The sequence below is a fragment of the Pimephales promelas genome, chromosome 8, assembly GCF_988280905.1.
Source record: "Pimephales promelas chromosome 8, fPimPro1.hap1.1, whole genome shotgun sequence".
NCBI lineage: Eukaryota > Metazoa > Chordata > Actinopteri > Cypriniformes > Leuciscidae > Pimephales > Pimephales promelas.
This window is the reverse complement of record NC_142776.1, coordinates 21,471,840-21,488,160: the sequence shown is the minus strand read 5'-3', so window position 1 is coordinate 21,488,160 and position 16,321 is coordinate 21,471,840. Positions and strand designations below refer to the sequence as shown.

Below are 16,321 nucleotides of genomic sequence, written 5' to 3'. Positions count from 1 at the left end.
ACAAACCAATCAGGAATGTTTTGCATTGTTTGCCCTTGTTTTACAGTAATAGAATGCTAATGAATTTTTGTAGTTACATTACAGCTACATCATTTCAAGTTCGTTGCAATACTTTCATAATTAATAATAGCAATGTATTGATATATACAAATAGTTTAATAGAAAATCCATAAATAAATAATCAAAAATCTATAAATAATAAACACACACACACATCGAGTATTCAGACAGCCCATAGTATACATAGGCTATACATGTTTATATGTTGTGTTACCTCTTGAGTGTCATTAGGGAACTGAATTTTGTGGAAGATCTGGGTGCTGTTCTGCTGAATTGCATCAACCTCTACCTGGTGAGGTGGAAGTTTTCTGGGCTCCATTCTAGTACAGAAACAATGACAAATGTCATCTTCTACACAGTAAACATTTTATATGATCAACAATCCATCTGTGACCCAGCTTGTGGACTCATTTCAACTAGGCATACGGCAGTGTACCAAATGTCTTTGAACAGTTGCAGTGACAGATGAAGCCGCTGTAAATTCTGTACTATCCTATTACTTTCTTTGCATTTGCTCCAGTCTGCCAAACATGCTAATAGAAGGAGAGGTGTTGCTGTGCTACAGTGTGCCATTTTCAAACACCTATAATCATCAATTATCATACCAATTATCCATTTTAATAAGGAAATAAGTCAGGCTTGTTTTCAACATCCTAAACTGCCAGCATATGGTTTATAGTATAACAGTCCAGTAATATAACACACATGCTGTTTGAGATGAGCTCCAATAGGTTATGCCAGGTAAGCCAGCCAAAGTTCAAAGAGTAAAACCAATACAAGCATTATGCTCATTGACAGTGACTTAAACATTAGCTTTTAGTGATTCTACAAATATTATCTCATGATATGAAACTTAGGAAAACTTTAAAGTCTGTTTATTCATTGTGTTTCTTCTTGTTCTTTTACCCACAAAGCAATGTGATCTAATTTGTAAAGATAAAAGTTTGGGTCGAAACGAAACGTGGTTAAGCATGTGTCATACCTCCGAGCTCCTTGCAGTCTCTGGAGGCAGTCTGTGGCCAATTGCTCTCGTTTGCGTGTCTCAATGAAACGCTGGGCATGTTTTAGCAGAGAGTTACTGGGAGTGAAGAGACCACAGCACAGCCACAGCAGCTGCCAGCCCTGCTCCACACTGTACCTGATTCACACAAAAACATGTGGACATGTTAACTTACCGTTATAATCAACCATTTATTTATTATAAATTAATATAATTGTAATAATAGCATCTAAAATTCCATATTTGCATATAAATACTTACATGGCATCTACTGTATATAAACTGCACAGTACTATCTAATGTCTAGAAGTGGTTTAAAATAATCATGAAACGAAAGCTGCGACTATCCCTATTTTGACATATTTCCAAGTTAAACAGCGTCTCGAAAAAGAAAAATAGGTCCCACTTTATATTAAGTGGCTTTAAGTACTATGTACTTACATAGTAAAATAAGTACAATGTACTTATTGTGTTCAGGTTGTATAGTAAAACACTTTTGCTGCTATTGAGGTGTGATATGGGTAAGGTTAGGGACAGGTGTTGTGGTATGGGTAGGTATCAGGGTGAGTTAAGGTGTAAGGGAAGGGTCAACTGTGTAATTACAAATGTAATTACATCAATTAATTACAGTTGTAATTACATGCAGGTATTTTCAAAATATAAGTACAATGTAAAAACATGTATGTACACAATGAGTCCAATGTATCAAAGTAGTAACTTCAATGTAAGTACATAGTATTTAAAGCCACTTAATATAAAGTGGGACCGAAAAATATTTGTTGATCGAATTGATCAAATCCTTGCTATTCCTGTGATCTCATGTGAGTGACAGCTGGTAAATAAATCATCACAGAAAGGAAGAGATGTCGCTGCAAGAGGGATTTGAATTCATTTGGATTAAATATTATGAGGGCACATGATGTGCATGGATAACTCATTTAAAATCAATACTACAAAATCCCCCCAAACCCTAGAAAGGTCCATTTTGATTTCATAGTGATTTGATTTAAATGAGAATGATGTAAACAATGAATCAGTTCAATGAACCTGATGCTTGTTGATTCTCATACACACCAGACTAATTCTATGCAGGACCAATTTGACTATTTCTTCTCCTTTTTTTTTTTTTTTTTTTTTACCAAGTGTTTGCCTGAAATGCACACTGCTCATTTAATTTCATAATGATACACAACATTTTGGCACTCTTGGAACTTTAATCTCAAGTAATCTAAAGCTTTTGAAGCTTAATGCCATCTGAATATGCCGGCAACAGTTAAGCGTAATCAGAAAAGAAGATTAGGTATGAAAAACAAAAGAACATACAAAACAACTACTGTAATCAAACATAATTCTTGAATAATAAATGATCCAGCTTAAAAAAGAAGAAGCTAATTAAAAAAACGGTTCACTGACGGATCTAAGTTAAAGTTTGCATAGTTTCCTCCTCGCCGTTATAACGGGCAAGTTGACTTTAGTTCAACAAAAATCCCAAAAGGAAAACTATTGTGAAACTGTGTCATTATTATACCAAGTTCAAAAGAGCTTATGATTTCAGCAGACATGACCTTTTTTAAGGAATTAACAGTTCAATACTTCCAATAATGGATGATTAGCACGATTACAGTTTTTGCTATATTTTTGATTAAATAAATCCAGTGTTGGTGAGCATAAGAGACTTCGTTGAACTTTTAAATGATAGTGTACAGGCATTCAACAGGACAAATAATTCCATTATCAACTTCTATTTGAGCATGTAATGCTGTTTATTACCGGTTGTTATTGCTGGTCATTTGTTTCATGATCTGGCAGTAGATCTCGTCTCTGAGTTCCTCATTTCTTGTAGGTGGACCGAAGATCTGGTCTGTGAGTTCCAGAGGGCTCTGAATCTGTCTGGTAGGGTAGTCACCCATATACTTCAGAATAGGTGCACACTATATCAGTCAAGGAATCAGCACACACTTAAAGTTGTAACCTACCTGGATAACCAGGTCAGCTGGTAAGTCTTACACATGGATTTAAGTGCTTGTACAACTCTACATCAAATTACAACAGTCGTCATGTCATTTGTATATGTATTAGGTAAATGGTAAGGTGTAAACTGTGGCAATAAGTAAGGTTCATAATAATAATAATAACTAGAATATGTGTGGTAAAGGATATCAGTGAAGGCCTGGCAGGCCTGTGGGCTTAAATCAGGATTGCCCACCAGTCTCTTCAGCAGGGGCTGTCTGATGGGTTCTCTGGAGTTTGCCCAGAGCCTCTCAGGTGCTGCATTCTTAGAGATCACTTGTTTGTTCACATCCTTGATGGGCTGCCTGCGACAATGACAGAAACAAACACAGTGTTTGCTTCTGAGACACTTCAGAATGTCATGTAATATTGTGGTCAAAGAGTTGCTGCAAGTACCTGAAATATTCAACGGAGAACTCTTTGAGAGTTGAAGGAGCCACTCGTTCAGTGATGGTTCCTTTTGAAGTGTTGTCTATGATGGTCTTTCTCTGATCTGGGGACAAGCTGATCAGGCTCTAAAAAAGTCAGTATGAGAGGAGCTTTTAGAAATATTTTATTAGATATTATATTAGAAATGTAAGCCAACACGATCGAGACATATTTCATTACCCAGACCTTCACAGATCTAAAGTACTTTTCAACACAAAAGGAAAGCATGAAAAAAAATATAGCTGCGAGTAGCTATTATCGGGGCTCAAGCGGTTAAAGGCCTTTAAGCACATGCGGAAAAATATATGATGTTTTATTTAGCAAGCCTGTAATCATCTCAATCATGGAAATGACCATTTACAGCCAAGACAGAAAATTTACTGTAGGAAATATATGCATTTAAAGTTTTTTTAACAGTTAACAGTAGTTCATTGGCTGATGGCAGACATGTTTTTTGAGATATGTCAATGTATGTATAGCCAATCATGTCAGCTCGGACAAAGACACGGCACGACAATGTCAATAGGACTAGCGGTGAAGTGGTTATAGTCGTTTGTATATATATATATATTTTTCATGTTATAGCGCCACCAAGTGGCCAGTTGCCACATTCTTTTCAAAGCAACCACAGAATGAGCTCTTACATAGGTACGCTGATTATGGTAAAAATTTCGGTCCCACTTTATATTAAGTGGCTTTAAGTACTATGTACTTACATTGAAGTTACTACTTTGATACATTGGACTTATTGTGTACATACATGTTTTTACATTGTACTTATATTTTAAAAATACCTGCATGTAATTACAACTGTAATTAATTGATGTAATTACATTTGTAATTACACAGTTGACCCTTCCCTTACACCTTAACCCACCCTGATACCTACCCATACCACCACACCTGTCCCTAACCTTACCCATATCACACCTCAATAGCAGCAAAAGTGTTTTACAATACAACCTGAACACAATAAGTACATTGTACTTGTTTTCCTATGTAAGTACACAGTACTTAAAGCCACTTAATATAAAGTGGGACCAAAATTTCTAATTTCTTTCACGAGTTATAGCCATTTTAGTAAAAGTTGCTTGTCGCACTTTAAACGTTTTGGCAGCCCTTAGTGAACAATAATTTCTAATTAAAGGTGCTCTAAGTCGGGTGACGTGACTTCTTGTTGACATTTAAAGTATTTTTAAACAAAACGGAGGCTAGATAGACCCTCCCTCCTCCTCATCCGCGCAAACCACACCTCCAGGGCCTTCTTGTCAGTTATTGGCTGGAACAGTTTGTTATGTTTCATGGAGTGGGTTGCCGCAGTTTGTTTTTGTTGCCATTTGTGGAGCCTGGGTGGTCTGCATAGACCGAATTTTTTTTTACAGTATGTTTAGGGGACAGGCCAACCCGATCTCACGGGAATTCGTACGAATTTTACGAGGTGGCTAATTCATAACAATTCGTACGACCTCACTCGTACGAATTAGTACGATTTTGCTAAATCGCACATATTCTACGAATTAGCTAATTCGTATGAATGCGTACGAATGACCTACCCCTGACCCCGCCCCTAAACAGAACCGTCACGTGGGTTTATACAAATCGTACAAATTCGTACGAGTGAGGTCATATGAATTAGTACGAATTAACCACTTTTGAAACACTTGTACGAATTCGTACAAATTGGTCGTAAGATAGGGTAGGACAGGCAGCTAGCTGATATTGAGGAGATGTTTGCTGTATGTGACAAAAAATGTTTTGGCCTAAAAAACGTGTGACATCGCTTAGAGCACCTTTTTTAAAAAACAAACAAACTATTGACAATAGACTCCAGATCTTGCTGCACTGGTTTGGTTCCGATCAGGCCAAAAACCTAGGACTAGTTCAAAAAAGTCGTTTTTAGTCCAAAATACCCCAAAATTTCATAGAACAACGAGCAAATCTGGGGCATGCATTGTGCCCGCTTTGATCCAAGGATTCTAATGATATGAGACACTTGGGCCTGTCAGTTTAGGAGTTATGAGCCGTTCCATACTTTTGACCACTGTAGCGGCCCCGTCAGGCCGATCGGGGCGAGCATTGGTGACGTTGTAAGCGGTGTGTGTACGACAAGCCCTCAAAGTTTCAAGTCTCTACGACTTCCGGTTTGGTCTGCCCGATCACTTTTAGGGAGAATGCTGATCGTTGGAAAATGTAACAATTACAATAGAGTTTCAGCGTTTCGCGCTTGAACCCTATATATATATTCAAGGTCTTACCAGGACTTCATTGGTTGGCTTCGTAAGAGTTGGAAGAATCAAGACAGCATCCGTAGGGACTGCACCGATTTCTCCCGTCCGCTCATTCTTACCCTTCAACCAGCCACGGGCAGCAGAGAACTCATCATCCTGAATGAGGAAGATGAGCTCTGCCTTCTTAAAGCTGAGAAATGTTCGATCATCTGGAAAAAAGCCAAAAGACTTTCCATTGGACAACAACAAATTTAAACAATAGATTGCGATAAAAAACAAAATATACATATAGATATATCTACTGAAATGTATGCCACTTATTGTCTCTTCTGACCTTGTCTATTAACCTCCTGTAGGGTCACTGCAAATTGTGAACGTTGTATGAGGCCTGCCAGAAACATGGCTACCAGATCAGAGATGTCGACGGCCTGAATTGCATTTAGAGTGAAGTCTCCTTTCAAAGTCAGCAAACACACACACTTCCTTTCTCTGGAGGCAATGAGGCAGGTGGAATTCATGAAATTTACAAAGGAAAGTATCACTCGAAAATATTATATTTTAATATTGTGAATGACAAAATGTAAAAGCCAATCAAACATTAACTAGTGTCCAGCCCACCTAATAGTGTTGACCCCAGTGAGCTCTGGGTAAGACAGCACCAGAAGATTCTTTTCTCGCTCATCAAGACATGTTATTCCCGTTGAATTTATGGCAAGGATGAACTTTTTCTTTGGTAGAGGAGGACCTGCATATTGAAATGAGACAGATCTAATCTTATTTATCAAATTATATAAAAGCTATTCTTGTGCATTAGTTGTGGAAATGATCTTTTTTGCAATGTATATTGCCATTCAAAAGTTTGAGGTTGCAAGCCTGCGTAGGATTTTTTATCAAAAAAACCGAACAGTAATATTATGAAATATTACCACAATTTAAGATTACATTTCGAATTGAAAATATTGTAAAATATTATGTATTTCTGTGATGTTGTCAGCATCATTACTCCAGGCTTCAGAGTCACATAATCATTAAGAAATCATTCTAATATGCTGATTTGATGTTCAAGAAACATTTCTTTTTACATCATTATCAATGATATTGATAATGATGTAAAACAATTATTTAAAACAATTTTGCTGCTTAATATTTTTGTGGATACTGTGATACATTTTTCAAGGTTTGATGAGAAAAGTAAAAAAAAAAAAAAACGTAAAAAAAGTATTTATTTGAAACATAAATCTTTTTGTAACATTTATTTATAAATGTCACTTTTGATAGCTAAAAGTATAGCAATAGATGCAATTTACACTAACTGAAATTTTCTTGCACATTGTAAATAATTGTTAGATGTAATTTATACTTAGTGCAAATTGCGGCAGATCCTATTTGCAACTCAGTGTATTGTAGTATATTATACGTAAAACAGTATGCACTAATAACTTATTCAGTGCATATGATTATATTTATTAAAATCATAAATGGATTTCTCCTTATTAGGACATTACTTGTACTTGACATTACCTCTCCAACCCCTACTACTAACCCTACTACCCACTGAACACTTTATTCCATCATTAAGTGATTTGTATTTAAAACGAAAGCTACTCTGAGCTGATATGCAATGGGAAAAGAATGTGTTTGATAAAAAGCAAAAGTCAGTAGTGTCAATATCCAACCCGATCTCACGGGAATTCGTACGAATTTTACGAGGTGGCTAATTCGTAACAATTCATACGACCTCACTCGTACAAATTAGTATGATTTTGCTAAATCGTACATATTTTACGAATTGGCCAATTCGTATGAATTCGTACGAATGACCTACCCCTGACCCCGCCCCTAAACCTAACCATCACGTGGGTTTAGACAAATCGTTTGAATTTGTACGAGTGAGGTCATATGAATTAGTACGAATTAGCCACTTTTTAATCACTCGTACGAATTCGTACGAATTGGTCGTGAGATAGGGTAGCAATATCTAACATCACTGCCTTAGTCTCCACACCACTGATTCTGTTGTTGGCAGGAATTCATTTGTAATTTAACATGGCGGATAATGGTGGGCGGAGCTAGCGTAAATAGCCTCTGCCAACAAGGCGGATTTGCAGTTGGTGTAAATAGAAAGTGATTCATTTATTTGAAAAAAAAAAAATCTTACCGACCCCAAAATTTTGAAAGCTAGTATTTGTAATACTGATCTTAGCATGCAATGCATACCAGATAACTTGACAACTTCAAAAAACTTGGAAAAGTACATGGGCCACTTCTGACGAGCATAGTCAACCACCTCTGCTTTCACTTTATCAGACTTGGTCCGAGAGTTTATGAATGGGCCCTAGTAGAAAGAAACAAATGCTTGTGACAAACTAGTGGAAAGCGTCTTTTTACTATTATTTTAACATAAGCAGTATAAGAAATATCTCTACTTGCGCATGTGCTGTGTTGACCATCTGGATCCACTTGTCTTCTGACTTGGCCTCTAGTATTTTGGAGTAAATGCACTCCTCAACTACAGTCTTGGTGTTCTCCATACTGATGTCTGATCCAAACTGCACATAGAAGTGCTTTGCTGCAAGTGCAACATAGTCTTCCTCCTGATAGAAAGGTAAAATACCATGGAATGAATAACACAACATGATCACCTCAAGGGGGCCACCATGTTGAGATCATATCATCAGCAAACAACTACCCATTGTATTGCAATAATGCACTTTACCATCCACTTTCAAAAAGCTTAAAAGACACTCGATATTTAGAAATATTATCACAGACACAAAACAATTGAGCAGGATAATGATAAGAGCAGTAAAGCTGCTTTATAATACAAATTTGTCTCAAAATTTGATGAACTGCAATATTATTGAACTAAAGTGAACAACACTAAACCGACTTGAGATGAAAAATGACACTATTATCTTCTGTTGAGCTTAGTTGAACCGAGTTCGCTTCATAACGAATGAGCTTTGCAACGTTCACACTGTTATTGAACTAAACTGAATCAACATTGAACTAAATTAGGCTGAATAATGACACTGTGGTATTTTTCGAGCTGTTTTACAGCTGAAATTGTTTTCGTTTCATAACTGAAGTACTTTGCAACATTATTACTGTTTATTACTGCGATAACTGCTGATTTTAAATAATCTGTAGGCTACTGTATAAAGTTCTTTATAAATAAATGTGATATCGGCCAATTTATCGGAATATCTGATTTAAAAGCCAAAAATATTTGTATCGGTATTGGCCTTTAAAATCCTTTATCGGTTGGGCTCGAATCATAACTAAAACAAAAAAAATGATCAAGCGCACCTTTTCACACTGGTACTCTCCATATTTCATGCCTCTGATGACCTGTCTGTAAATAAGGTCTGTGCTAACGTTATCCTGGCTGCAGTCATGCCAAGGTGTGAAGATCTCTTTACGGAAGTAGAGACGCCAGGGGGCGTGTTGCTCCTGCCCACCCTTCCTCTTCACTTCCTGCTCACACTGAGAGATGGCATCCATCACATGCTCACGACTACTACCTAGAGACCACACCTAGAAAGAAAGAGTACCAAACCATGTCTTAAATTATAATCATACTGGGTAACCATGAACAAAATCTGACTTAAAACTCTTAATTCAGTCTGAGGGCTTCATACCTTGTCATATAAAGCCATATATAGTGAGAAGCCAAATGTGTCCTGAAGTTTGACCTTCTGTGAGAGCATTTGGCAGACCTCTTTAGATGTGGATGCAGAATCTACAGGCATACTGATTGTTCTGCCATCCATCAAAGTCACTGAGATGGCCATGGGTTTCTTGGACTTGGTGGCCTGTGAATTGAATAGTAGAGTCAAAACTATAGGCTAGTAGACATTACATAATGGACCACAGGAGTATAAATACCTAAGAGGTTTTCACACATACAGCACCGGAAGCCATTATTTTTTGGTGAGCCGCTCATCGTCATGATGATGTTAAGAAAAGTGGAGCTATCTAAATAAGCAATGACTATGAGTATCATTGAAGACACTGAAGCACACATGATCCGTCTCCTGTGAGATTGTAATCCAGGGCCTGTATTCATAGATTCTAAGAATCCACTCAGAAAACTCTTAATTTAGATTAAAAACATTTACGTAGGTGTCTTCGCTTAAGAGCGATTCGGGACCGATCTGAAAGCAAACTCTGAGTAAGGAAAAGACAAAAACTTTCATCTTAGTGAGGAGGCGGGGTTGACCCCGTTGCTATGTATAGCCCCTTTCATACAGCACGTTGATCCCGGGAAATTGCCGGGAAATTGCCAGAACGCCTTCTGTGTGAACCCGGGATTGATACCGGCATCGATGCCGGGTTGGGGACCTAGTAACATCGCCGGAATCAGTCCCGGAACGCGTGCTGTGTGAACAAAAGCCAGGACCAATGCCGTAAGGGGTGTGTCATAGCGATGACGCTCGTGCCATCGCGCGACTCTCTTAGAAGAAAGTTTGTGTTCGTCATAAACAAAGAAAGGACGAACAAATGTCTGCAAACTGGAACAAAGCAGAGACCAGGAGCTCCTCACTATCCGTGCTGATGCTGAGATCGTTCACCCGCTTTGTGGAACGGTATGCACGTGTGTGCATGTTTTTGACCCGTACGCTACACGTCTCATCCTGACGTCATGTGTCTTTCCGGGATCTTTACGGGTTGTGTGTGAACGCACTCACAGATCCCGGCAAATCACTGGCAGTGTGAATAAACCGTATGACACAATCTTTTGAAGACTGTGATTGGTTGGTTGTCCAAGAAGGGAAAAAAGAGTGATTTTAACTATATGATCTATTCTAAGCCTTCACGTTGAAATTACATGCATATTTTTTCCTATTTTACCACTCTCTCTCTCTCTCTCTCTCTCTCTCTCTCTCTCACACACACACACACACACACACACACATTATATACGTGTATATAAGGCTCTCTTAAGCCTTCAGGAACGTCCGTACGAATGTCCAAAGTCCTCGTCCGTACTCAAACAATTTTGACCTTAAGACCTCTTTTAAGGTTTAGGATACTCTCTGAATTACTTTTTTCCTTACTAGGATTTTTTCTTGAATTTTAAGAGTAAACACCCACATTTCTAAGAATTTTCTTAAGAGTTTTGTCACTAGGAACAAATACGGGCCCAGGTGTTTTCAAGCATTTTGATGCCAAGGACCTCCAATTGTCATAAATGTCCTAAAATTTTCATCTAAAACATCTAATTTCCCATATTATAAAAACAACAACATATTTTTTTCCCCAATAAATTAAATATATGGCTGTTATATTGTCACTGTTGTAAAGAAAATATTGTCTGGAAAATATTAACACCACAATCATCACAATTATTTTATGATTTTTTTTTCTTTTTTTTGAAAAAAAAAAAAAAAACGTCTTATGGAAAGCAAAATGAAAGTCCTAAAAATAAATTGTGTTTCTTGTTTCTTTTTCTTTAACTCCAAAACATGCATTTAGACCCTGGGTTGAAAACGCCTGCTGTAGTCCAGTATGATGAAGAATTATATGTTACTGTGAGTGACATCTCTACCCATATCCGTAAAAAAAAAAAAAAAAAAAACGTATGCACGGAAACCTCATGCATGCACTGCTGCAATCTATATAGCAGCAAGAAACGGGTCCCTTTTCCATTTTCAAAATTGCGCAGTCCAAAAATCACTTTTTGTGTGAGGAAGGCATAAGTGTCTTCACCTGGAGCTCCAGCCAGCTGGGAGGCTCTCCACGCACTCCGTTGGCAACAGTGCGCCTCAGTCGCTCAGTGCAGTAAGGTGCGTATCCCACGGGACCAAAGCGAAGAAAACTTTGCAGGTACTGTGAGGACGAGAACAGATGAGACAAGTTCAACACAACTGAATACGTTTAGAACTAAGTTATTACCCCCCATGAATCAAAGTTTATTAAAGGGTTAGTTCACCCAAAAATGAAAATTCTGTCAGTATTTACTCACCCTCATGTTGTTCCAAACCTCTATGTGTTTATTTGTTCTGCTGAACACAAAGGAAGATATTTGGATCAAACAGATCTCATTCCCCATTGACTAACATAGTAGGAAAAAATACATGGTAGTCAATGGGGAATGAGATCTGTTTGATTAAAACATTCTTCCAAATATCTTCCTTTGTGTTCAGCAGAACAAATAAACACATAGAGGTTTGGAACAACATGAGGGTGAGTAAATACTGACAGAATTTTCATTTTTGGGTGAACTAACCCTTTAAGGAACAATATTCTTCATTCACCTTAATGAATTGCTCAGTAGGGGGGAAGATGCCCAAACAGATGGACAAGAGGATCCAGCCACGGAAGAAGCTACCGCGGTTTGAGTTCTCCTGGAGCTGCTTACAGATCTGGCAGTAGATTTCATCCCTAACAATGCAAGATTCTAAGAGCTTAGAAGCAGAAACATTTGACCACTAAGCAATAGATTACTTATGGATATGAATAATGTTAATTAACAACCTGAGGTCACGTCTGACAATGGCGTATCCAACAATGATATGCAACTTTTCAAGAGATGTCATTGGCCGGTCCAGGGTGAGTCCGTCTCCGTTGATTTCATCTTCTTCGCTAATAGTTTGCACAGTGGGTTGTTTGACAACTTCAGAGCCATCTTCTGCCTTAAAATGAAGAGTTAGTGTGTTAAGAATATCCATTCAAAGTGTCACATATCTATTAGAATGGTTTGTGCAATGACGAACTGTGTCTGTGATAAAGAAAATAACCTTCAGAAAATCTTTCTAAAAACTTTTAATAATAAAAATGTTCAAGGTAGAAGCATTTCTTACAATAATCAAGAATTATAAATTCATTACTAGTTATGTGCGTGGTTGGGATATCACACCACATGACATTTTACAACCTGAACTAACCTTGTCTCATCTTAAACAGGTCAAGTTATCTGAAACTTTACAAGCCCTAATGACATTAACACAAAGTCTATATTTATTTTAATATATTTGTTGTCTATTTAATCAATCCAAAAAAATAGATGAGTGCTACATCATTGACCAATTTGCAACATTTATGCCTCTCACCTCTTCTGCTATAACAGACGGTTTTCTAGTGGGTCTTCTGTTTTGTGGCAGAACCTCAGTAGTTGTGGAGATCTTTCTGTTTCGGGACATTATATCAGTGAAAGTTGAGCTCTTTCTGTTTTTAGGACCCTGCTCTGGCATAGCAGATAGTTTACGGCCTGGAACACCCTCGTCTTGAACAGATTTTCTGTTCCGGGACAGTATGTCTGTGAAAGTTGAAGATTTTCTGTTGCGGGAAGCCTCTTCTGGACCTGTAGTGACGTTCCTGTTCTGAGCGTTTCTCGTATTTCTCATTCTCTGAAATTAAAAAGAAAAGGGAAATATGTTGACAGGTGTCCAGAATCCTTGTGTATTCTTATTATTGAATAATAAACCTGTTTTCGTGCAGCCAGCTGGTCAGACCTGCTGTTTTTGTCAGCAGTGAAATATGTAATGTAATGTTTCCTCACCTGGTCCAGGCCCACCATATGGCTGAGGCGTCTATCCTGTCTGGAGGCCACATCCTGCTGCACGGAGCGATCAGCAAAGGCTGGTCCACCTCTCGAGATGCCCTGAGCCTTTGGCTCGGGAAGATCACCCATAAATCTCAAGATCATCCACCAAACTGTTAGTGAAGCCTGTGGAGAAGAAGAGAAGGTCAGTAGTAAGCTTTACATTTTTTTATTGTGACTCGTCAACGGAACAAAATCTGTGTAAAAAATAAATGACACAACATAAACCAAGTCAAAATTGACTTTACCAGGACATCATTCTCGTCCTCATGGTAGAGCAGAGGCTGACGTATTCTCTGCCGAATATGTGTGGGTGTGGCGGCTCCCTGGAAGGACATGGAAGCAAACTTGGAGAAGGAGTACTCGTCCAAATCATCGTAGTCTTCCTCTGGAATCTCCATCATTGGAGCATCATCCAGATCCACCTCCTCAAGCACAGCCCGCTTTCCCTCCAAGTCCTAAACACACACATGTTGGTACTCCTATCATTATGAAGGCATTCCATAGACATAATGGTTTTTATACTGAGCTAATGACATTTTATACCCCCTAAACTTCCCTTATTTACATTTTTAATAAAAAATTGTTTAGTATGTTTTTAGAACAGGTATTTCAGCAAAGCATTGATCATTAGGGTTGGGTATCGAGAATCGAGTATCGATTGGAACCGAGACTAACTTTTCGTTTTTCCCGGAATCGTTCAAAAGTTAAAATTTCGATTCCTAGTTTCGATATTCACAGTCCGCCGAGCGGAAGAAGAAACCGCTGAACAACACCAACGAAGAAGCGTCTACCGGAAGTGTTGGCATAACCACGCGAGTCGAACATGAGTACCTTACGTCGGCGATCCAAAGTGTGGCTTCACTTTTCTAAAAAATAACGAAATCTCGGCAAAATGCAAAATTTGTGACAAAAGGGTATTTTTTCAGAAGGAGTATTTCCTTCAGAAAGGATTATTTCCTTCAGAAAGGCCGTTGGTTAGCAAGGTTAGCTAAACTTTTTTGACCCTGCCTCTTAAAAGAATCGGAAACGAGAATCGTTAGGAACCGGAATCGAAACAAGGAATCGGAATCAGAATCAGAATTGTTCAAATTCAAACGATACCCAACCCTATTGATCATGTTGATTATTTTGAGACCTTACAAAAGTTACAGTAGGTTAAAAGTTTATAGTGTTAATATCATGCTTCTTTGAGAAGTTTGATCTCTCACCTCAAAGCCCGCAGGCGCCTGGCCCTCCTGTCCGCCAACCATGCTAGGCAAGAAGCCAAAGATATCATCCACCAGTTCCTGGTCAGTGATGGATTCATACTGTTCAGCTGCTTCTCTTTCTCTTTTCTGCTGCAGAACTTCTTCAAGCCTCCTCTGTCTTTCTAGAACAGCAAGTTCTTCTGCCCTGCGTTCCTGAAGTGAGAGGAAAGCCTGCAAACAACAGGGAAAGAGGTACAGTAGATGATGACATGTAGCTTGAGATATTAAGCAATCTGTGATCTAAACATAGTTTCTTACATCTCTCTTCTTCTTCTTGACAGCTTTTCTGGCTAGAGTTCCTCTGGTGTAAGCCTGCAGGAGGATCACCGCCTCTCTCTTTCGTTTCCACTCCCTCCTCGCCAGATATCCACGAGTCTGACTCTGAAGCAGAAGAGTTGCCTGTCGCTTCTGTTTATACTGCCAGGCCATCTGACGAGAGCGCACTTGGGCCCGCAGACGGGCAAAACCCAACTGGACCTACAGAAAGACAAGTGAAACTCAATGTACAAGCAATGACTATCATCTTGTCAATCTGCTGTTAAAGGACAACTCACCACTCTGTATACTTTTCTGACTTTGTATCCACGCCAGGTTTTCTGTATGGTCAAAGCTGCTCCTCTTTTTTTCAGGAACGCTTTCCTGCAAGAAAGTAAAAATGGCGAGTGGTAAACCAGCGTAAAAAATAAAGAAATAAAATCTCAACAGACACAGGAGATTATCTTCTACCTGTATTTGTAACCTCTCAGGACTTTCTGAATAATAAGTGCCTTTTCATTAAGAGCCTTGTCTCGTGCCAGTTCCAAAACAGTATCATGGAAATCCTGATGCAAAATAAGCACTTTATTAGAATTCATCTCTTTTAGAAATGCTGTACTTGTAAAATTCACCTCAGTACCTTCAGAAACACTTTGGTCTTGCCGATCTTCCAGTCATCTTCAGTCAGAACGTTCTCACAGATGCTTTCAGAGCATTTCTTGGCAGTCTCCTTTAATATTACAGTTAATATTATTTAGTTAACATTAATATCCAAGGTGCAAAAAAATATATACTTTTTTGTTTTGTTAATATAAAATGCATCTAAAATTCCCATCTAAAAATTCTTGAATCAAGATCAATTTGCTTGAGAAGCAACACAGCAATTTATTTCGGCTTATTATTTTAAGGATAAATATTTAATACAAAAGTATTTTGTCTTTTAGCAAAAAAACATTGGCACACTTTTAAACATGCTCCAAGAAATTAGGGTAAGTAATTAATGCTATAATTTACATTTTTGGGTGAACTAACCTTTATTTTGAAACACCACATAAAATACACTTAAAGGGTTAGTTCATCCAAAAATGAAAATTGTGTCATTAATTACTCACCCCCATGCTGTACCAACCCCGTGAGACCTTTGTTCATCTTCGGAACACAAATGAAGATATTTCTGATTAAATTTGAGAGGTGGATCACTACTACATGGGCTGCCTAAAGGATTGAAACTTGACGGCCCAGAAAATCAATGAAGAAAATGTTTGGTTACACTTTATTTCGATAGTCACTTTAGACGTTCTACTAATTATAAGTAACTTTTCAACTACACGTCAACTAACTCTCATTAGAGTAGTAGTATATTATAGTAGACTGTCAGTAGACTGTTAGGTTATGGTTAGGTGTTAGGGTTCGGGTTAGGAGAATAAGTTTACTTGTAGTCGCCAAGTTACTTATAGTCAGTTGAATGTCTGTTGGGGGACCAACAAAATAAAGTGTTAGCAGATATTAAGCTGACAATCTACTAATCCTCTAATGACAGTTA

At 38.1% G+C, this 16,321-nt stretch overlaps 1 protein-coding gene across 2 annotated transcripts in view; it reads right to left on the bottom strand.

The window, feature by feature from the left end:
- The window catches only part of myo7ba (myosin VIIBa), a 32,993-nt gene that overhangs the window by 3,327 nt on the left and 13,345 nt on the right, over nt 1-16,321 (bottom strand). For both annotated transcript variants that reach the window (XM_089134144.1, XM_039691511.2), the window contains exons 18-40: nt 15,419-15,508; nt 15,250-15,344; nt 15,078-15,162; nt 14,782-15,000; nt 14,485-14,694; nt 13,522-13,731; nt 13,232-13,399; nt 12,783-13,079; nt 12,208-12,365; nt 11,988-12,114; nt 11,440-11,559; nt 9,369-9,542; nt 9,037-9,264; nt 8,154-8,321; nt 7,945-8,062; nt 6,346-6,472; nt 6,062-6,216; nt 5,755-5,936; nt 3,467-3,585; nt 3,221-3,375; nt 2,831-2,984; nt 1,043-1,198; nt 275-380 (exon numbers count right to left, since the gene is read on the bottom strand). In XM_089134144.1, the coding sequence (XP_088990270.1) occupies nt 275-380; nt 1,043-1,198; nt 2,831-2,984; nt 3,221-3,375; nt 3,467-3,585; nt 5,755-5,936; nt 6,062-6,216; nt 6,346-6,472; nt 7,945-8,062; nt 8,154-8,321; nt 9,037-9,264; nt 9,369-9,542; nt 11,440-11,559; nt 11,988-12,114; nt 12,208-12,365; nt 12,783-13,079; nt 13,232-13,399; nt 13,522-13,731; nt 14,485-14,694; nt 14,782-15,000; nt 15,078-15,162; nt 15,250-15,344; nt 15,419-15,508 (3,621 nt within the window). The remainder of the gene's footprint in view (nt 1-274; nt 381-1,042; nt 1,199-2,830; nt 2,985-3,220; nt 3,376-3,466; nt 3,586-5,754; nt 5,937-6,061; nt 6,217-6,345; nt 6,473-7,944; nt 8,063-8,153; nt 8,322-9,036; nt 9,265-9,368; nt 9,543-11,439; nt 11,560-11,987; nt 12,115-12,207; nt 12,366-12,782; nt 13,080-13,231; nt 13,400-13,521; nt 13,732-14,484; nt 14,695-14,781; nt 15,001-15,077; nt 15,163-15,249; nt 15,345-15,418; nt 15,509-16,321) is intronic.